The sequence below is a fragment of the Rattus norvegicus genome, chromosome 1 (assembly GCF_021556685.1).
Source record: "Rattus norvegicus strain SHRSP/BbbUtx chromosome 1, alternate assembly SHRSP_T2T, whole genome shotgun sequence".
NCBI lineage: Eukaryota > Metazoa > Chordata > Mammalia > Rodentia > Muridae > Rattus > Rattus norvegicus.
The window spans coordinates 50,371,230-50,393,238 of record NC_141534.1 but is presented as its reverse complement, the minus strand read 5'-3'; the positions used below and the strand labels follow the sequence as shown (position 1 = coordinate 50,393,238).

The following is a 22,009-nucleotide window of genomic DNA, read 5'->3' as shown; positions in this document are numbered from 1 at the left end:
GCAGGGAGAAGCCACTGGCATAGACCACTGCAAGAATCCATCCAAGCAGACAGCCCTAGCAGCCCCGAGGGACAACAGAGCCGTGAATTTCGTCACTGGTACACTGACATAAATTGAGCAGGGCTTGAATGTCACTGCTGTGTCCTGGCTTGTTGGTCTTTCCCACACACAAGTCTCCAGTCACAGTGACAACATGTCTGTCAGAATCCAAGTGCCAAGATCCAAACCTTCCCCGTGACCCTGAATAACCTGTAGATGAGACAGTCAAATAGGGATCAACAGAGTGATCCCCCAAAGAACATTCCAGAGCCTGGTTCCAGTCTCTCCTTGCTGTCACTTGTCTGGCAACATGATGCTTTAGAGGCAAGTGACAAGAACACACAGTTTCAAATAAGTGAATTTTTTTTTATTACCCCGTAGGTGTCTAAATATACCAACCAGGAGAAAATATCTCAAAAAGAAGCAGATGTTTTCATGAAGTGAACTTTAACCTTGCAAAAGGATCACTCCCTGTTATCAGAGGATCAAAGCTGTGTACGGATCCCCTTACTGCTTGGCCGGCATCTGGTCACCTGATCAGACAAGAGGAAGAAAGACCAGGTGCACAAAGCCCTCGGGAACTGGCCTACAGGTCGTGTTTTCACAAGGCGAGAGGCAGACACTGTTCTAATAGAAAGGGAAAGCCAGGAGGAATCAACTCCAAAAACACCATCGGAATTTGGAGAAATCTCAGTTCTTCAGCAAACTGGAGAAAAGGCCAACAGCACAAGCTGGTCGAATTTATCTCTCCAAGATGTCGTGAGTGTGTGCTTAGGGCTCCGTTCAAAGAGAACTAAACACTAGCTGGCAGGTGGTTATTCAGGACACAGGTAGAGGACCCGTGTCATCTAAGCCACATGACCTACCTCTCTGGACCTTCTTTTGTTTTCTCTGCAATAAAGACTTAGCCTGTGTTCTGACTCAAGAAGAGAGGCTGCTGGTACCTCCTGGCTGGAACCAAGAGAGAAACTGCAAAAACATTCTACATTATGCAGAGCACTCCCAGCCACAAAGAGCTGGCCACTTCCAAACTTAAGTTACACAAAGGTTTAAAAAAAAACTCTGGTTTCAATCACATCAAATGTTATTTCAACAAAGAGACATCCAACCCAGACACTCAACAGACAGCCCTACGGACTACCCAGGGCACATTTCCTCTAGAAGGTCCCTTGGTTTGAAATTGTCTCAAATTATTTCCTTTCATTATAAATAACAACTTGTGTACCTTACCAAAATATATGTGGCTAAAACACTTGGTTTTCATTACATCTGAAACTTTGGGAGCAGACCCCCTCGGAAACATTTACAGTGACATGTGCCTCTCCTTGGCCTTTGGGGTATAACCCATCCCCGACAGTAGTATTAATATTTGGGAGGCTACCTTAATGGTTGTTGGAATTACATTTTCCAAGGTGACTCATCCAATAATAATTTCTTTGGCGCTGAAAGCAAGCACTCAGCTCACAAAAGTCTCATCCAGTGGGAGGAAGACAGAAAGAACGGCTGCGTGAGGTCTTGGTAGTGAGCCTACACACACTCCTTAAGAAGGAAGCCAAGGTGGAAAGGGGCTCCCTACAAACTGCTCTCCCCCCTACCAACCCACTTCCCATTCCCTACATCTCCCAAAGCCTGGATGAGAAGCTCCTCCACTGGACTTCCTCAAAAACGTTCTCGTTCTCTCTCTCTCTCTCTCTCTCTCTCTCTCTCTCTCTCTCTCTCTCTCTCTCACACACACACACACACACACACACACACACACACACACACACACACACACACAAAACTTCACTTCTCTGTAGCTCTCTGGACTGAAGAGAGAGACTGCGCCTTGCTTCCTTCTGTATCCTCAGTGTCTGGCCGCAGTGAGCATACAGTAGGCACATTATGGATACCAGCTGACAGTGGCGCCCATGCAGGCTCTAGCAGACCAGGCTATCTCTAGAGCAGAACAATGCTGGGTAGAGCATCACTGGATACAGACCTCAAGCGCAGAAAAAGCTCACAGAAGCCAGGCTCATAGAACAACTTGGAATCGGATAAGTGGCTCTTGGGTTTCCAGGCTCATGGGTGGGGTAGACTCTTGGTACCAAGGGGAAACAGATGTGCAACCTCAAGCCTGTAGGTCATGAGAGGCTGAGTCCCCAGACAAAGCCAAGGAACAAGATGATCCTGCCTCCAACCCAGGAATACGGAAGTCAGGGGATTTGAAAACAACTTCATAAACGTGATGGTTAACCTCGAGTGTCATCTGGACAGGATCTACAACCACCAGGCGGCAAGCCTTGTGGCCTTGTCTAGGTGGGACTCTCTAGCCTGGGTTAGCTGAGATGGGACAATCCACCCTAAATGTGATTGGTACCATCCATGTGGGCTGGGGTCCCAGATGAGCGAAGAGAAGAAAGTTGAGCACCAGCATTCATCTCTGTCTGCGTCTGCAGATGCTAGGACCAACTATTTCAAGCTCCTGCCACCACAACGTGACCGCCATGACCGGCTATACCCTCCACTGTGGGCCCAAGTCAGCCTTTCCTTGTCTAAGTTGCTCTTCTCTGTACATGTCCTGCCCCATTGACAAGGCAAGTTACTAACACAGTGGGAATGTTTCCAAAGTCTGAAGGACGTTTTTAAAATGTGTAATCCAGGAATGCAAAATTAAAGGGGGGGCAGATAAATGGGAATAAGCAAGTCTCCAAGTACAAATTCAATCTTTAAAATGCCCTGGGCAAGGCCACCCACAGGCTAAGTACACAAACAAAAAAGCCAGAGAGTTGGAACACACACACAGCCTTCAGCACAGAAATAAGGAGACAGAAAAATACAGACAAGAAGATAAAGAAATAGAGGCCCACTTTCTACTCCGAGAACAGGATGTCCAAATATGGGTGCATTGTAAAAATAAAATAAAATAAAATAAAATAAAATAAAATAAAATAAAATAAAATAAAATAAAATAAAAGCTATCCCTTACTGGTCTAGTGGCCGAGACACTAGTGGTCAGATCTCAAGGTCTGGCAGAATCAATGTCCGGTGAGGGCTTTCCAATGTTTTCCTGCTGTGTACCTCACATGGCAGGAGCAAGGACACACATAGAGTTTGTCCCAAGAGTGGAGTCCTCGTGAGTAAGCAGGTTCCTGAAGCTTTCACCTCTCAACCAGAACAGCCCCTGACTTAAGATGGCCCCAACTTACAGTGTTTCTGTTTTAAGGTGGGTTTATCAGAGTATTAAATGCACTTACGAAGGGGGAAATCTGGTGCCCTTAGTGTGTGCCCATGTGTGTGTAGACCAGAGGACGGCCTCAGGTGTCCTTCCTCTTTGGACACCATTTAACTTGTTGCAGGAGAGGTTGTTTTAGTTTGTCATTGTAGTTGTTGTTGACTTGATTTACTTCTGATGACTAGTTACAAAGCACCCAGGACCCTCCTCTCTGCTTGTGGTGCTGTGGATCAAAGCCGAGTCTTCATGCTTGCTCTGCAAGCACTTTACTGGGTGAGCCATCTCTCCAGGCTTTTAAACACAATTTTTTAACGTAACAGTAAACAGACTCAGAAAGGCTGTATTGGTATACAACCAAAATTTACAGTCCCAGGATGCAACCCCATTCCCCAGTCCCCATGGTTTCCAACATGTTAAGTTTGGGAGAACACCAACGTTCCAACCATGCAGAGCTCCACCCTCGGGAGTAGAGAGCTAAGACTATGAACACAGGAAACTCCTACAAGAAGACAACCAGAAAGGAGCTCCCTTCATTTATACAATATAAACCCAAGACTAAGAACTATGGACCCTCTGACTCCATCTCAGTGGTGGGCATGTTTCCTGTGGCTGCCGTAACAAAAACGCCACAACTGGGCAGCTTAAACCAACAGAAACACCTTCTTGCAGCTGTACGGGGGTAGGCTGAGGTCATGGTTGGCAGGCCCTCGCCACCTCTCACACCTGCAGGGGGATCCTCCTTGCCTCTGACGTGCTTCCCTGGTTTTCCTTGGCTGGTAGCCACAGCACGTAGTCTCTGCGTCCATTCGTGACTCTTTCCCTCTTCCGGGAGGGATACCAGTCCCATTGGTCAAGGCCCACCTACTCTAGCGTGAGTTCATCTTAACTAATGAGGTCTGTTCTAACCTTTCTAAATGAGGTCACATCCTGAAGTGCTGGAGCTTAGAACGTCAGTGAATTTCTGGAGCGAATGTAACAGTAGCTTATCTTTCTGGTTTTTCTTTTCTTGATGGTGGTTATGTTTCTAACCGAAAAGTCCTCTGAAGAAGAAAGGACCAAGGGAGATGGAACACTCCTTGCCCATAAGGTTTGAACGAGGAGAATCCCTAGGATGCTAGAGGATGCACTGCTTGCTCTTGCCTCACTCTCAGAGCCCAGAACGTATCAATGGAGTTGACCTCATTTCCGGCAGATGAAGGGTTTAGTCTGTGAGTCTGCCTCCGTGGCTTCTGGAGAGTCACGTTCAGCTCTTCTTCCCCTCTGAGCCACCTCCCCAGTGTGAGATCCCTTTATACACTACCACAGTCCATGCCTTCATGGTAAAATGATCCACAACTCAAGAGGAAAACACACAGTCAGAGTCTCATGCACACAGTCAGAATCTCTCTCATGCAGTTCTTGTTGTATAGTCCAGCCTATCACAGCATACGTAAATGTCTACTGAGGTGAGACAGGGTTGCAGACCTTGGCAAACTTTGCTGGGTTCCCATAACAGACGTGATTTCAGCTGAGCATCCCTGTCTCGGGTGTCTAGTGGGATGGAGGGCTAAGAGACCATGCCACCCTTGGCTCTGACAAATTTTCTATGAATGAATATTACATACATACACAAACATGTCTATCACAACATGGAGTGCCCACAGGAACCAGAATCCCTTGAGCATTAGATCCCTTGAAACTGGAGTTACAGATGGTGATCAACTGCCATGTAGGTGCTGGGAATTGAACCTGGGTCCTCTGGAAGAACAGCCAGTGCTCTTAACCACTGAGCCTCTCTGTTCCCACCCTGATCCATGCTTAAGGTGTTAATGGAGTTGAAGGAGTGTTCCCCGCTTGTGTAAATCCATTTACTTATTCCTTTGCTTGCAATTGCTGTGAACATTTCTCCCATTGAATTTTAATTTCATTGGATTTTCAGTACTTGTGATTGAATCCAGGGCTTTTTACATAAGAGATAAACAGTACTGCCAAGCTACAACTCTGGGTCACCGGGATGTGCGCTGCTCTGGACTGTAGGCAGTGATCCTGGTCTGGCATTCGTCCACTCCCATTCAGATGTGAGGGCCAGCAAGAGCAGAGAATTAATGACCTGTGTGCACCACAGACCCCTAGACATAGCACTGACTCAGACTTTGCCATATGATGTTGAAGGTGCAGCCCACCCCATCACACCAAACAGATGTAGTTAGACTGCAGTTATACATTTGTGTGTGTGTGTGTGTGTGTGTGTGTGTGTGTGTGTGTGTGTGTGTGTGTAGTAATTAAAGAAAACAAGACCGTGGATTTGAGGAGAAGTGGGAGAGTTTGGGAGGAACTGGAGAAAGGACAGGGAGGAAGGAAATGATGTACTTAGATTTTAAGTTTAAAAATTGGAAAAAAAATAATTTAGATGAAGGGGTTTCCACCTGTCCATATTATACTCAGAGTTGCAAAACCCCATTGCTCTGGTCCCCACGACCATGAAGATGATTTTGAAAAGGGTTTCCTCTTCCTTTCTGTGCTCAACAAATGTCACTGAATATGTTTTGCTATTCTTTTTCTATTGCTGTGATAAAAACCAAAATATTCTAACAAGAGCAACTTAAAGGAGAAAGGGCTTATTTTGGCTATGGAGATCGTCCGTCATAATGAGAAACACATGGTGGTAAGACTAGGAATCTGACTGATTACATAACACCCAAATTCAGAAAATTATAGGAACACAAAGTGGAGGTCAGGCATGATGACGCATGCCTTTACCCCAGCACTCAGGAGGCAGAGGCAAGCAGATCTTCATGTGTGCCCATTTGCACCATGGCAAAAGTCGGGCTATAAAAAAAGAGATAATAATAAAGAAAACCAGATGGATTTAACTATTTAAATTAATAAAAAGTCATTAAAAGATGGCCAAGCTATTAAAAACAAGGACAGCAAGAAATTCGCAGGCAAATGGATGGAACTAGAAAATATCATCCTGAGTGAAGTAACCTAGACCCAGAAAGGCACACATGGTATGCACTCACTGATAAGTGGATATTAGTCAGAAAGTACAGGATAACCGTGCTACAGTCCACAGACCCAAAGAGGCTACATAACGAGGACCCAAAGGAGGATGCTTGACTCTCACTCAGAAAAGGAATTAAATAGACATTGGAGAGAAGGACAGAGAGGGGAAATTGGGTGGGAGAGGGCATGGGGAGGGGAATGGGGATATGGGGAGGGGAATTGGGGGAATGGGGAGGGGAATGGTGGTGGGGATGAGGCTGTGTGTGGGGAGGGCTAGAAGAGAGAATTGAAATCAGTTGTGGGGGCATCTGTGATATGAGCCAGAGACCTGGGATTGAGGAGTCTATTGGGGTGATCCTGAAACTCCAACCAGTAATAGATATGGAGCCTGAAGTAGCCACATCCTGTAGCCAGGCAGGACTTCTACTGGAAAGAGGGAGACACCAACCCACCCACAAAACCTTTGGCCCTAAATTGTCCTGCCTACAAGATGTGCAGGGATAAAGACGGGACAGTGATTGAGGGAATGACCAACCAATGACTGGCCCAACTTGAGACCCATCCCATGGGAAAGAGCCAAACCCTGATGCTATTAATGATACTCTGCTATGCTTGCAGACAGGAGTCTAGCATAACCATCTTCTGAGAGGCTTCTTCCAGCAGCTGATGGAAACAGATGCGGAGACACTCAGCCAAACATAAGGCAGAACTCAGGGAGACTTGTTAAAAAGAGGAAGGATTGGGGGAGCAGAGGGGTCAAGGATGCCACAAGAAGACCTAGAGAGTCAACTATTCTGGCCCATGGGGGCTCCCAGAGACTGAACCGCCAACCAAAGAACATGTTTGGGCTGGACCAAGGCCCCCTACACATTTGTAGAGATGTGAAAGTTGGTCTTCATGCGGGTTCCCTAAATATTGGGATGGAGGTTGTCTCTGACTCTGTTGCCTGCCTTCGGATCCCTTTCTCCAGCTGGACACCCTTGTCTGGCCTCTGTGGTAGAGGATGCACTTAATCTTGCTGCAAATTAATGTTACCAGGGTGGGTTGGTACCATGGTGGGCCTTTTCTTCTCTGAGGAGAAAAGGAAGGGGGATGAGACAAAGGGTCTGTCAGGGGGAGGAGAGAAGGGATGGGGCTGTGATCAGAATGCAAAGTGAATAAATAAGTAAATAAATATTTTTTAAAAAGATGCCCAAGGAAGCTGCCAGAGGCACAAGTTCATTGATAGCTGTGGGTTTTATGGTTTTCATTTTGTTAATCTGATTCAATCTGTGTCCACTTTGCAAAATGTATGTTGGGGCTTGGGAGATGGCTAAGTAAAATGCTCCCTGTACAAACATGAAGTTCTAAGGTTGACCTTCAGAACCCACACAAACAAGTCAGATGTGATGATGCACACTTCAAGTCCTGATGCTGGAGAGGTGGAGACCAGCAGATTCTGGGTGATCACCATCCAGCCTCAGCGCGGCCCCACACTGCCGAGAAACAGCAATACCTGTACTGGAATTTCTACATGAGAAAGTCTTTAACCTAACCTGCATCTGATAGGGAGACTAGTGTCCCAGTGAGTTCTAGAAGATGAATTCTAATATACCATGAAAAAGCTTTCTCAAGCAATCGGTCACACCCGCTAGCGGAATGAGTCCATAGTTCTGGGACAAAGAGGCTGTGCCCATCTACATGTCCCACATGGCTGTGATAACCATAGAAGAGTGGGGTGGTTCATGAAGAGGAAGACAGAATAGGAGGAGGGTGTGGCAGAAGAGAGGAAGAACAGGGAGGAAGGTGAGAGTATGGGATTGAATGCCTGCTTGTCAACCAACCTTCTGAGTCCCTTGTGGTCACACACATCAGCTCTGACTCAGGTGGAATCACCAAGTTTACCAGGGACGTCACGAGCACGTCTGGTGACATGGCTACCTATGAGGACCAAGCTGGACTCTCATGTCCTTCCTGACCCTACCCAGCCGACTGCTGTCAACCCGTTCGCTGACAACATGCAGTCACTGTCTCTATGAGGCCATTTGCTTCCGCCATCTTGTTTCAGGTTGACCCCACCTGGCTAAGGGATTCACTGATGTCAGATATGGGTACCATTTCATGAAGCCATCCTGCATGAAAAATGACACCAAGCCTTCCTCTCTCCTCTACCTTTTTGTCTCTGAAGTGCCTGGGGTCTGGTCTAACTTCCCTCTTTGACTATCTCCACCCACTGGTGTAGAGAATCTGGGGAAAGTAAGAAATGGAGGTCACTGTGACTGCAGACCATCACCTGAAGCACTGAACAGAAGGTAGAACCCTAGGACAACATTTATTTGTATTATGAGGAACTTGATAGAAGATCGAGAAATACTCTGGCCATTAATTACAATAAATTATCGGTTTATGTGGATTAAATGATCAATGTCCCAGATTATCCCCAGATCATATATCTGAATATAGAATATCCCACAAGTAAATTGATAAGGATACAAGAGACCCAGTTTGAGGTGCCCAGCACTGGAATAGCTCCTGGCTGTGGCTTCTCCCATGGGACAACACGGAGCTGCTTGTTCATGTGGCTCAGCTGTCCTCTAGTCTATCACCTAATAGCACTGATTTTATAGCTCTTCAGCTCTGGGCTTCATTTCTGTGTTAGTGTCTCACTAGAAAGGTGTCAAACGAGCCCATGTTGTAAGCGATCCGAGCACTCTCCTGTGCCTTATCTGATCAGTCTTTCTAGTTCAGGATGCATTTCAACACATTTCCTTGGCACAGGATGCTCTCCTTGACTCTCACCTGGAGGCCTCTTGCTCACAGGCATGAAGATCTGGCGTCCTGATACAGACTGTACCCATGAGTCAGTCACAGGTGCGAGCGAGCGCTTGTGAATTTCCTAGTGGGAGGCAGTGAGGACCATGTCTGGTCCGTGAATGTAGAGGGAAGCTTGACAATCACAGTTGCTTTTGAGCTAGCCCCTCCCACGACTGCCCAGTGAATAACAGATGTGGCCTCAGCTTCTGACGTCGTCCCTTAGGATGTCTGGACAGGACTGAGGAAATCCCTAAAAGGCTCTGAACCCACTCAATAAACAAATGGCCAAGGGGCTGCAGGGGTCCAGGTAATGGAGCTTCTCTGGAAGTCAGACAAGGCTATTACAGGCAGTCAAGGGTATCCTCACCAGTGTTCAGCCGGCAGCTGCAAGGAGAAGGGAGATTACTAGGGGTCACTGCCTTTGGACCGAACTGTTAGGCCCACTGATCATTTGACAGAAGAAAAGGAGGAGAGCTGTGGAGGAGGAGAAGGAAGGTAGAAAATTGGAAGGGGGAAAGAGAGAGGAAGGCGGGGGACACACAGAAGACAGACAGATTTACATTCCAGTTTTATAATGCAGGTTTGTCAGCAGGCTACCCCCGTCTTTGTTTTGCTTGGCAGCATCAGTATGCTCTGGGATCCTTCTGTCCAGCAGGAAAGAGAGACTACCTGTTTCCCTGGCATTTGGATACCCTTAGCAGCATCCTGAAGGAGCATCCCTAAGTTAGATGGAACAACCTGGAACAACGGAATGACAGTAGAACAAATACACCCATGTCCTGCGTTTGCACTTGACCTATATGTAAGGCAAATGTGGTACTCTTTCCTCACAAGGGGGTGAAGAGGAAGGACACATCAGGGTTGAGAGGTAAGAATGCTAAACTGGAATGAACCCTTGGAAACGTCAGACTGATTCAATCTGAGAGAAATCAAAGCACGCCGCCACAGCATGTCGCTCAAGTGCATCGCTTTCAGGGGGATTCAGGAGCTTGGATCCAGGACCCCCCAGACCCTGATGCAAATTGCACTGGGTGTGTATAACCAAGTGCGCGTGTGTCTGTGTCACACCTACAAGAGAGGCTGGCTGTGTAGGTAACAAGGATATATTAATTTTCTGGCCACTTAATGTGCTAGGGAAAGATTAACCAGCTGTGATATGTTAAGAGACTCAGATTTCTCCCCGTGGGATACAGAGAAGTGATTGTTTGTAGTGCTGCTGTGAGGCAGAGACAAACTCACAGAGAATGAGGTTACAATAAACACATCACACTCCAGGGCCTGCTCTGGGCATTTCCGGGCAGCAAGATCTTCCCCCATTGGAGAGAGGTGCGATTGGAAGTTGGCCTGTCCGAGGGACGTCTGACCCAAAGGCTGGTCCCTCTCTAAATAAGCTAATGCTCACCCTTTGACTCTTGGTCAAGAGTCATCCTGAGCTGAGCGCGCTGCCTTCAGCAGCATTTGGAGCCCTGTGGGTGAAGCCTCAGGAACAGCTGCCTCCAGGGACCATGTCGACCGTGGATGATATTCTAGAACATATAGGGGAATTCCACCTTTTTCAGAAACAAACATTTTTCCTCTTAGCTCTGCTGTCTGGTGCCTTCACCCCCATCTACGTGGGCATCGTTTTCCTAGGATTTACCCCTGACCACCACTGCTGGAGTCCTGGGGCAGCCAAGCTGAGCCAGCGGTGTGGCTGGAGCCAGGCAGAGGAGCTGAACTACACCGTGCCGGGTCTGGGACCTTCGGACGAGGCCTCCTTCCTCAGCCAGTGCATGAGGTATGAAGTGGACTGGAACCAGAGCACCCTTGACTGTGTGGACCCACTGTCCAGCCTGGCTGCGGACAGGAACCAGTTGCCATTGGGCCCCTGCGAGCATGGCTGGGTATACAACACTCCCGGCTCCTCCATTGTCACTGAGGTAAGTGAACTCAGGAATTAGAATGCAGTTATGATGCAAAAGAAGCAAACAGCTGAGTCTGTCTTAAGGAAGAACCAGGAAAGACATGGTTCTTATACTTGTCCAGACGTGCTTTTTGGACCCCACATGCCTTATAAACTCCTAGCTTCCTGGTAAAAACATGCAGCCTCTCCCTTGTCTGAGGTAGTTAGGGAGAACTCTGCTGATGCTGGCGGGCATGGTGCTGGGATGTGCAGGACTCATCCATGAACAGCAAGCAAGCACACATTGTGGTGCCTGAAAATGGTGCCAGATGTGGGCGTGCTTCTTCTGGGAGTCACATTTGCTAGAAGTCCTTCTATTCCACCACCACACTAATGTCACCAGAAAGAGGGTGTGACCCTCCCCTGACTCCTGTGCTCGGCTAAAGAGTATTATTATAAGATGTGCTCTTCTCTCCAGAGATATTTGTTCCTCTTTATCATGGCCAAAATGTCCACAGGAAACTTTGAGGCTATGGGATAGACCATGACCCAATTATTCTTATTAAAAAGTATAGTCACAGAGGTCGACAAGATGGCTTAGAGGGTCAAGGCACTTGCAAAGCAGGCCTGAGCACTCCAGGTCAATTGGACTGACCTCAAGAACCCACATAAAAGTAGATGGAGGGAACCACACACATGCAATAACATGGACATACCTGCTCACATGCATCATGCATCACACAAACACACACACACACTCGCACACACACACACACACACACCATGATGATAAAAATGTTTTAAACAGAAAAAATAGTCATGGGCTGAGGGCATGGCTCAATAGATAAAGCATTTTCTTGTAAGCACGAGATCAGACTCCAGAACCCACAGAAAAAATCTAGGTGTGGGCACGTCAATGTAATTCCAGCACCAGGGAACCAAAGACAGGTGGATTCCCAAGGCTTGCTAGGCAGCCAACCGAACCTAGTTGGCTATATTCAGGCCAATGAGAGGCCCTCTTTCAAAGCTAATTAATTAATTAATTAACTAATCACTCACTCATTCAATTAATTAATTAATAAGACTGGCAGCAAGGGCTGTTCTCTGGCCCTGTGTGCCAGTGTACACACCTATGCGCAATGAAAGCTCACATTCATGCACACACACACACACACACACACACACACACACACACACACACACACAGAGGCATGATCTAACTGTGAAGTCTCATTCGGTGAGGAGAAAAGCAAGCATGGAAACTTGCTGTGGAATTGTCCTGTGAACACAGAGGGAGCTGTTAAGCAGCTAGTTGAAAAGGACTACCTGGGTTCTCAGAAGGTATCCTGGCCTTTAGTGGAGGAGCCTCGTGGGGGTCGTGGGGAGATCTTAAATGGGCTTCATGCCACATCAAGGTTCCTAGAATGGACAACACACTACTCTAAGACAGCTCTGCGGGGAACTCACCTCATCCCTCTGTACAGAGGTCAGGAAACTGGGACCACAGCAGAACTTGGCTGTGCACCAGGCTGCAGAATTAGAGACAGCAGACTGGATGTCAGAAGGCGGTCTCTTGTCTGCTCCATTTCCTTCGCCTTCCAAGCAAACCTGACCAAAGGTAGCAGTCACAGCAGGACACCTTAAATCCCCCTATTTAAAAAAAAAGGCAGCTAAGAGTTGTTCAGAGACCTCTCTCCTCTTGTTGCACGTGTCTTCCTCCACTCACATTTGTGTCTTATGAATGGAAGGGAGAAGATGGATTTGTCTGTAAGTCTTATGTCTGTAAGTCAAGCCACTACCTGCTTTCAGCCGATAGAGCCAATGCTTTAGCCAAATGCCAGACTCACACCGTCAGATGGAATGCTAAATGCTAATGGATTTCCAGGGGAAATCTGGCAATGTATAGAAATTTAGCATGGGTTACGGTGCAGCTGGACTATTGGCACTCCGTTCAAGAAATATTCGAGTAAGTACCACACAGTAATCACCTGAACCGTCTGTGCTCCCAGGAACTCCCAGTTAGAAATACTCAGAGAACTATGATATGAATAGATCTAAGGAGATGCTAATAACATTTTCTCCCTCTCTGCCCTCCCCCACTCTCTTCCCCTCCCCCGGCTTGGACGGCACCGCATATTTGGACAGTTTAACCTGGTGTGTGCTCACTCCTGGATGCTGGACCTGTTTCAGTCAGTAGTGAACGTGGGGTTTTTCATCGGTGCTATGATGATTGGCTACCTAGCGGACAGGTAGGTGAAACAACTGTGGGGCTTTAAAAATAACCCACAGGTTCAGACAGTACTCGGGCTCACCCACCCTGCCCGAATCCTTCTTCACCCTGAACGCACAGAGAGACTACTTGCTCCCACCCGCCTTAATGGTGGTTGCTTTATAGTCTTGGAGTTCCTTCAGCTGCTTTGATAACAATGACTCATGTTTACTCTCCAGTCCTCTGGAGGTCAGGGAAGGAGGTTTCAACCACCAGGCAGGATTCTTTATGGATTTTCCACCAATTCCAGTCTAGAAGAGGAGGCCACCAATGATCTACCCTCTCTTGTGATTCTCAGTGTGTTCTTTGTCCTCACTGTCCCCGGCATGGTCATGAGCCTTTGGGAGCTATGAGCTTCACCTATACAGGCCAGCAAATTCTCATGTCAGAAACCCAGGCTCTGTGCCTCTGTCCATCCATAGTCAGTCGTGACACTGGCCAAGCTGTGCCTCCTGGCTCTGGCTACCACCATTATGGACTCATTCACTATACAAAAGTCTCTTTTTTTATCTCATTTTGTGTGTGTGTTTGTGTGCTTTTTATTTCTTCCATACTTTTACGTTTTTAATTGAAATATTATTTCATCATCCCTGTCCCCTTTCCTCCTTTCAGTTCAGTGCCCCGCCCCCAACTCTCAAATCTATAGCCTTTCTTTGATTGTTGGTGTTGGACACATCTGTGTGGGCAAATGTGTAACTACAACCTGCCGTGTCTGTTTTGGTTGGGTATGCAGTTTCAGGGCTGACCAAGATAAGCAGTCAAGGAGCTCATGACCGGAAGTGGCTGGTTCTTACTCTTGTAGCAATCATTAGCTGCCTATAGTTCTAGGGCTGGGGTCCTGTGAGATTGTCCCCCTTCTGCATGGTCATGTCTGTTGATACTGTTTATGCAGCCATTTCTAAAAGAGGCGGCCACACAGAAGACTTTAGACTTCCTGGACCTCTGGTCCTTACAATCTTTCTGGGCCTCTTCTATGCTGTTCCCCAAGCCACAAATGCAGCAGCTATGCTGCAGGTGCACTCACTGGGCTGGGTACCCCATAAGCCATCAATCTTTGCATTGTGTCCAGTTAGTTTCCTATAATGGTCGCCATTTGCTGTAGAGAGATGCTTCCTTTTTGACGAAGAGTGGTGGCTACATTTACTTGTTGGGTATAAGGATAAAACTAAGGATTCAGTTAAGGAACAGATATCTTTGCTCTGTAGATGACCATTAGCAAGGGGAGAGTCCTCAACAGAGAGAAAAGTGAGATTAAGAAGCACTGTAGATGCCTGGGTATCAAGGTCAATGATACAATTATTCATAATGCCCCGCCCCCATGTGCCCCCATGTGCAGAGTGCCTCCCATGAGCCAGTCACGGAACTCTGTGGCCTGGACAGTTCCACTCTAACTGCCAGTCACCTAATATCATGGTGATGTGTACCTGTGCATTTGTGTGTGTGACACACGGTGTGTTGGATGATACATTTGTAGGGTCTACGTATGTGTATACAGTCATGGCTGAACAGCAATCCTATCATATAAATGTAGTCGGTGCAAGCAGCTGCAGACGATCAGATACAACACAAATAGAAAATGACACACTCTACATGTGCATTGCACTTGTTTTTAATGAGATTTAAAGTGTGCATAGCTTCTAATAATGACCGTATTAAACAATCAGCCTGCAAAAATACATATTTGACCCCGAAACATGTGGCAACTGAGTGCTGTGCCCACTGCCTTCTCAGGCCCAACTCTTTCTCTTTGCCGGGAATGTAATCCAAACGTGAGACAGCTTTCTTCGGTTATACATCAAGTTGGCATCAAAATTGCAAAGGAACGAAAGCCTCACAAGAACACACTGACTTAACAAGAGCCTGAGGCCCCGTTGGCAGCAGGACGATGGATGGATGGAGGCGGAGGCACTTAGCCAAAAGTCACAATGCATTTGTAACTGTCTGCTCAGCCTTCCTGGCTGGCTTCCTCCTGGACTGGCTGTGGGAGGCTGAGAGGTGGAGGGGGAGGTCATTAATTTGTGTTGTGATTACACAGAAATGAGGGTAGCTTTTTGCAGACTGCCCATGAAGTCAAGACAGACACATTAGTGAGGAGGTTCAGGGTCCAAACGCATTCTCTGGCCACTGGACAGCCAGCTTCGGTTTATCCGCTTCTTGGTACATCGAGGTAGACATTAACACCAGATGACTAGGAATCGTCACACCACACAGGCAACAACCTCACTCGGGCTGCTGAAGCCTGTTAATTATTCTCAGCCCACTCAAGTAGGCCAGGCCCAATCCCTCCCCACAGCACGTTCCCAGAACGATCCCACCTGTTCCCCTCCTCCTCAGGTGAGCTCACCCATTCTGTTCCTAGGCGGGTAATCTCTAGAAAGCTGCTATACCCTACTGCTCCCCTGGAGGCTTCCAACGGGTCTCTAGTTCTTTTCCCAAAGCTGCCTGGAGTTTCGCTGGCTATTGCCCTTTCTTCCGTCCCACGGGAGCGCAAGAGAGCAAAGCGACAACTAGGAACAAAAGACATGCACTTCTCTTCCGAATACGTAATGCCCACTATAGCTTTAGACCTCACACAAGAAATCAGCAATGTCATGGAAATCCATTTTACTCACAAATTATAACCAACATTAAAGTAAAAAATATTTTACCCCTCATCAAAATAATTAAGAACATTCCCTAATACCTAATAGCTGATTGGGCATGGGGTTTAGAAGAAAGCCAAGAAGGTAGTTTGAAATTATTCAGGTAAGAATATTGAATAAAGGGGAAGGTTAAGAAAAAGGAAAGAGGAAGGGAGGAAGAAAGAAAGGAGGGAGGGAGAAAGAGAAGGAAGGGGGTGGAAGGGAAGGAGGAAAGGAGGAAGAAAGGAAGACTAAATTGTCTTGCAGGAAGTCAACTTTTCTTTCTTTTTTTTTAAATAAAAAATAGTTGGGTTTTACTTATTTTACCATCACCCCCCTTTTTTACAGTAGGGTCTCATGTATCCTAGGCTGGCCTTGAACTCATGATCATGCCTCAGCCTATCAAATGCTGGGTTAGTGATACATTACCATACCCGCTTCCCAATGGAAGCCGAGTACCTAGCAAACATCGAATTCGCTTCCATCAGTCAGGGTAGACATCCTAAGCCCAAGCCCTGTTCACAGTATTTATATCAAGAACATCTAGGCATTTACGCCAATTCTAGATGGGTGGTTTCCATGTTCAGAGCTGGGGAAAGTCTTGGGTAGGCAATATGTATCTCCCATTGCAAAGAACGGAACAAAGCAATATGGACTTGATTCTAACTGCATGCTTCTAAATCTTTGTCCTGTGCCTCCCTCACCACCACTGCCACCTCTGGGATAGCTTAACATTCTCTCCTCTTCCTAGAAAGTAAAGAACACCAATCCAGTCAGCACTTCTTTGAGGCACAGACCTACAGGCCAAAGAAAACAAGACCAAGATACAGGTACCCAATGGTCTAGTCACTCTACTCCTTTTTTGGATCGGTTTTCTATTTTGAGACAGGACTCCCTTTATAGCCCAGGCTAACCTGCAACTCACTATAGATACAATTTGAATTGCCTTGAACTCTCGATCCTTTTTTCTCAGCCACATGAGCGATGAAATCACAGGTTCACACAACCACGTCCAACTGCTTTCCTGCCTCTAACTCTGTTTCTTGGGGTCTCTGGATCTGACATGTCTCTTCCCTAAGGTCTACATTTCTGTGTGAATTAAATCAAAGGTTGCTCTTTGAATCTGGCCAATAGCAAGTGAGTGCACAAGTTCTCTTTTCAGCTGCTCTTTAAATCCTTCCAGGGAATGGAGCCCTACAAATCTCAATCTCTCTCTCTCTCTCTCTCTCTCTCTCTCTCTCTCTCTCTCTCTCTCTCACACACACACACACACACACACACACACACACACACACACACACACACACACCCCTAGAGACCCTGGATCCCTCCCCTTTTAGAACTTGTGTGTGTTCATGATCATACAGACTACAGTCTGTATGTGGAGGCCAAAAGACAACTTTGTGGAATTGGATCTCCTCCCATATGTTCATCCCAGGATTCAAACTGAGGTCAGCAGACTTGTGCTCCAATCACTCGGGCCCCAGCTGCTCCTTATAACACACCTTACCAGCACACCTTACCGGCACCTCTGGATGAGTTCTCAGGGGTAAGAAGAGTGTGTAAAAAGAAAAGCAGGCGATCTAATGACAAAGGCCGAGCTCAGTAAACACATCATCTTCTACATTTCTGACCCCTCACTTGGGGTGCTAAAGTATGCACAAACCTGAGACATGAATGGTGGAAGGTAGGGCTTTAATTATTTAATTTTGATCCATTTATTTAATTGAAAAAAAAGAAGGAAAAAGAGATTGTGGCCAAAAAAGAAAGAAAGAAAGAAAGAAAAGAAAAGAAATTAGCACCACCCTACTCCCTACTCTAGCCAGTCACATGAGTGTAACCCATGTCCCACTCAGTGCCTATATTCAGGTGGTGGCACTTTGCCCCTGAGACTACCTTGGAGGTGCAGGAGCAACAAGTGCCAGTTTCAGCTCTCAGCAGGTTAGTCAAACCAGACAAACTGGTGGGCTAGAGTCCAGAAATTCTTTCCAGGTTTTCTGCCCATTGACTGAGCACATACAAACTGTCATTAGCTTCTAAGATTTCGGGGGTAGGAGGGGCAGAAGAGCAGGAGGATGGCAGAAGAGAAACTAGAGGTTTTTCAAGCTTGTTCCTGGGCTAAAGGCCCTGGACATCGACTTAAGAAAGACTGGAGTAGATGGAGTCCAGGTTTCCTAGAAGAGAAAAATCAGCCCACAGGAGGAGGAGCTGAGATGTACCATACAAGCAAGTTCTTCCTTCAGAGGCACAGGGGGAGAGGCGACTGACTCCTCAGTGGAGAGTTCGTCTAGTACCATGGAGACAAAGGCAGGGGGAGCCCTGAGGTTGGGACTGAATGTGAGACAGGTACATACAGTTAAAGACCGGAAAGCCATCAGAACCCTCAAGGCCAAATCCCATTGCACACTGGCTCTGCAGGGCTGCAGGAGATCCTCTCTGGGAACTAAGTCAAGTTAATCGTTGGGCTCTGGATGGTAGAAAGGACAACACATTTTTGTTTTCAGGGAGATGAGGTGGGAAAAGTGGCCATGATCTAGTAAAGAAAGGCCTGCAAGAAGCAGAAAATACTTAGAGAACATTTTAATATATATTTCCATATATGTGTATAGTTATATATTTCCACATATTTATAGTTATATATTTATAGTTATATATTTCCACATATTTATAGTTATATATTTATAGTTATATATTTCCATATATATTTATAGTTATATATTTCCATATATATGTATATATATTTATGTATGTATTTAAGAAAAATAAAACTAATTCAAGTTTGTGCAAAGAAAGAAAAAAAGTTAAAGAAAAAAATGAAAAATTCCAAGTGAGACCTTTGTCTTCTGCTGTGATGTGAACTTCAGAGTCACAGTCCACTGTTACTTTTGTTTTGGAAGAAAAGATACAAGTTTCTTTCAGTCATTGGGAAGACACTTACAAAATCAGAGTGGCAGAAACAACAGACTAGGGAAGTAAAGGCACAGGTGAAGGGCAGAGTGAAAAGGAGTTTGCAAAAAATAAAACTAACAAGATGACTGCTCCAGAGGGCTGTGAACGGACATGGTGGGCCGGTCTGCTAGCCAAGTAATGATTCAACGTTTAAATTATTCTCTTGGTTTTTGGGGGTTTTTTGTTTGTTTGTTTTTGTTTTTTGTTTTTTTTTTTTTTTTTTTTTGTTGGTTGGTTGGGTGGGTGTTCAAGTCTAGGGGGTTTTTGTTTGTTCTGTTTGAAACACTGACCCTAATAAGAGTCATCAAGAAATACAGGATCCCTTCCCTCCCCTGGCCTTCCTCCGCTGAAGCCACCACCGCCATCTCTGTGGCTGGATGCTGGAAGGGTCCTCCGCATTTTTGGACTCAGGATGGCAGGGCAGCCTCCCTTTATGGTTGTTGGGCTTGTGAACTCTGCCTTTCGGCTTTCCGCGTCTCTAAAATGCTTTTCATTATTTTGTGAACATGACTCAGTACACTCCCCTCTTTGCCTTTACAATTTTCCCCACTTGATATGGGAGTGTAGTTACAACAATGTTTTATTCTTGCCATTTACAGTCTTTAACGGTCTTGTGAATGGTCCGGAAGAGCTGCTGGCCCTCCAGGGAGACACCTGCGCTCATTGCATAGGCCTGGCTCAGTTTTGCTGGCAAGCTTACTAACATTGAGTGAGACTAGGAGAGGAGGGGTTTCTGTTCCATCGTTTTAATTATTTCCACTTCTGAAACATACTGTAAGTTTATAAGCAAGATGTCTGCATGGTTAGGCTTTCCACTGGAAGAGGGACATTTTAGAGCCAGCATTTTGGATGATAGTCGAAGGCTACCACCTCGCCCTGCAGCTGCTGCTCCTGGCATCGCCAGCACCATACCTGGTTCCCAATGTGAAGTACTCGCCCAGAGTAGCCGCCATCTTGGGGGAGCAGCTGCAGCCGACCAGAAGTCAACTTTTCTAGAGTCACTTTGTGATGTAGATTTTGAGATTAGTTGTTTCCTAAAATGTCTGATTTATTTCTTTACTCACAAATTCTGAAGGAGGTTTTGGAGTGTCACCTGACACCCAGGAAAGCAATTTTTCATCCGTTCTAAGCATTGAGCTCTAATAAAGAATAATGAGTGTTGTATTTAGTGGCGTGCTTACAGGCATTTAACGACAAACTTTCTAGAGAGAACATGTCCATCAGAGGTGTCTAGAAGCAGCATTTCCTCCACAGAAACAGGGTGAGAGCAGATAACCTCAGAGGCTCAGATGATCAGGCCTAATAAGCCCCAAGTAACATGTATTTTACACCTGTTTTTCTCTTGTTTTAATGTAACTTATTTAAATTGTCAGTGTATATCTCTTGATCTTTAACAATGGCTGTGTTTAACAACTGATTTGCAATTCTTATTCCTGGAGTCTCGGTCTGCTGCCCCAGTGGAAGCAGCCCAAGACACCATCTGTGGGCTAGATTTAGTTGTAACCAAATGTTCAGAATCATAAGAAACAAACTTTCCACCAGCCACACAGAGGAGTTGTTTGACTAGGCACCCTCATTTGATCTCATTTAGGAACATAACAGCCTTGTAAAAGTAGATTTTATTACTACTAGTAGCAGAGAAGGAAACTGAAGCAGGATAGAATTGAAGTACTTCTCAGGTATTATTGAACATAAGAGTCAGTCCAGACTTTGTTATAAGTCAGACTAGGATCCATCCGGGTGAGCCTGAGGCTCTGCGTCTTTACCCAGCTCCCAAGTGATGCTGTTCACCCCTCCTCCTAATGCAGGAGGTCCTGATTCCTATACTGAGTAGTAAGCAGCTAAAGGACACTCCAAACTGGTGCCCAGCTACTGCGTCTGGTTCTGTCTGTTTTTCATTGAATAATTCAAATTACTCTGGGGTGTGTGTGGCAGTAGAGGAGGGGGGCTATTTCAAGCTACTAACTCAGATATCCAACATTTCTTAGAAAAATGAAAAGCGCTGTCTCTTTCATTGGAACAGATGCAGTCTCTCTACAACATGGACTTACTTTCCCTGCTTGGAGTCTCCAATAATGTATTTCCCTCTTCCAGCCAAAGGGTTTTGACCCTCTACAGCAATAGCGCCTTGGCTTTACTGGGTACCTAAATCCACTAGGTGCGAGAAATTACCACTTGGGTAAATGTTTACAGATTGTAAATTCTAAGAAGAGTGTTGTCGGTATGCTCAGCCCATGGCTCATATACCACATGTAGTCAAGGGTAGCTAGAGCCCAGAACCACAAACTTACCAAAAACATTGAGATTTTTATGTGTTCATTTGTGCAAGTGTGCATGCATGCATTCCTGTGTGGGAGTGGTCCTGCATGTACACACACACGTGTGTGTGTGTCTGCGTGTGCCTGTGTATGTATCTCTGTGTCTGTATGTGTGTCTGTCTGTATGTATGTATATGTGTGTCTGTGTTTGTGTGTCTGTGTGTGTATGTATGTGTCTGTGTTTGTGTGTCTGTGTGTGTGTATATGTGTGTCTGTGTGTCTGTGTCTATGTGTGTGTCTGTATGTGTGTCTGTGTGTCTGTCTGTGTCTGTGTGTCTGTGATGTGTGTCTGTGTGTGTGTCTGTATGTATGTCTGTGTGTCTCTGTGTGTGTGTCTGTATGTATGTCTGTGTGTCTCTGTCTGTGTCTGTGTGTGTGTCTGTATGTGTGTCTGTGTGTCTGTGTGTCTGTGTATATATGTGTGTCTGTATGTGTGTCTATGTTTGTGTCTGTGTCTGTGTCTGTGTGTCTCTGTGTGTATGTGTTTCTGTGTGTCTCTCTGTGTGTGTGTGTGTGTGTAGGCCAGAGATCAATGGAGCATCTTCATTTATTGACTTATTTTTAAGACAGGGTCTCTCACTGAACCCCGAACTTGTTGTTTCAACTGGACTGGCTGGCCAATAATTCCTGGGGATCACATGTGTGCCCTGCCCAGCAATGCCACCACACTTGGCTTTTTGTATAGATGCTAGACATTCAAACTCGGGTGCTCACGATTAGATCTTGGGCGTAAAGTTTGTAGGTGGCAGTGCTGCGTCACAGTATCAGAAGGTTAGAGAAGCCTCTCTGGTGGAAACAGGAACACTAGAGAAAGTGAAGCGCCCTTTTGGCAAGCTTGGCACTGAACACTGCAGGGTTACGTGACACAGTGGAAGCCATTGATGGAGACTTTGGAAGGGACACATTGTAAACGACTTTCAAGTCAGTAGTTGACCACTG

The 22,009-nt window shown here is 46.1% G+C and overlaps 1 protein-coding gene and 1 pseudogene across 1 annotated transcript in view; one reads left to right on the top strand and one right to left on the bottom strand.

Moving 5' to 3' along the window:
- The first annotated feature begins 10,448 nt into the window (after positions 1–10,448).
- Slc22a2 (solute carrier family 22 member 2) overlaps positions 10,449–22,009 on the top strand; it is a 42,151-nt gene continuing 30,590 nt past the window's right edge. Inside the window, 2 exon segments of the mRNA NM_031584.2 lie at positions 10,449–10,950; positions 13,059–13,162. Of these exon segments, the coding sequence (NP_113772.1) occupies positions 10,537–10,950; positions 13,059–13,162 (518 nt within the window). The 5' untranslated portion in view covers positions 10,449–10,536.
- On the bottom strand, positions 19,160–19,705 carry LOC103690972 (protein LSM12 homolog pseudogene; annotated as a pseudogene).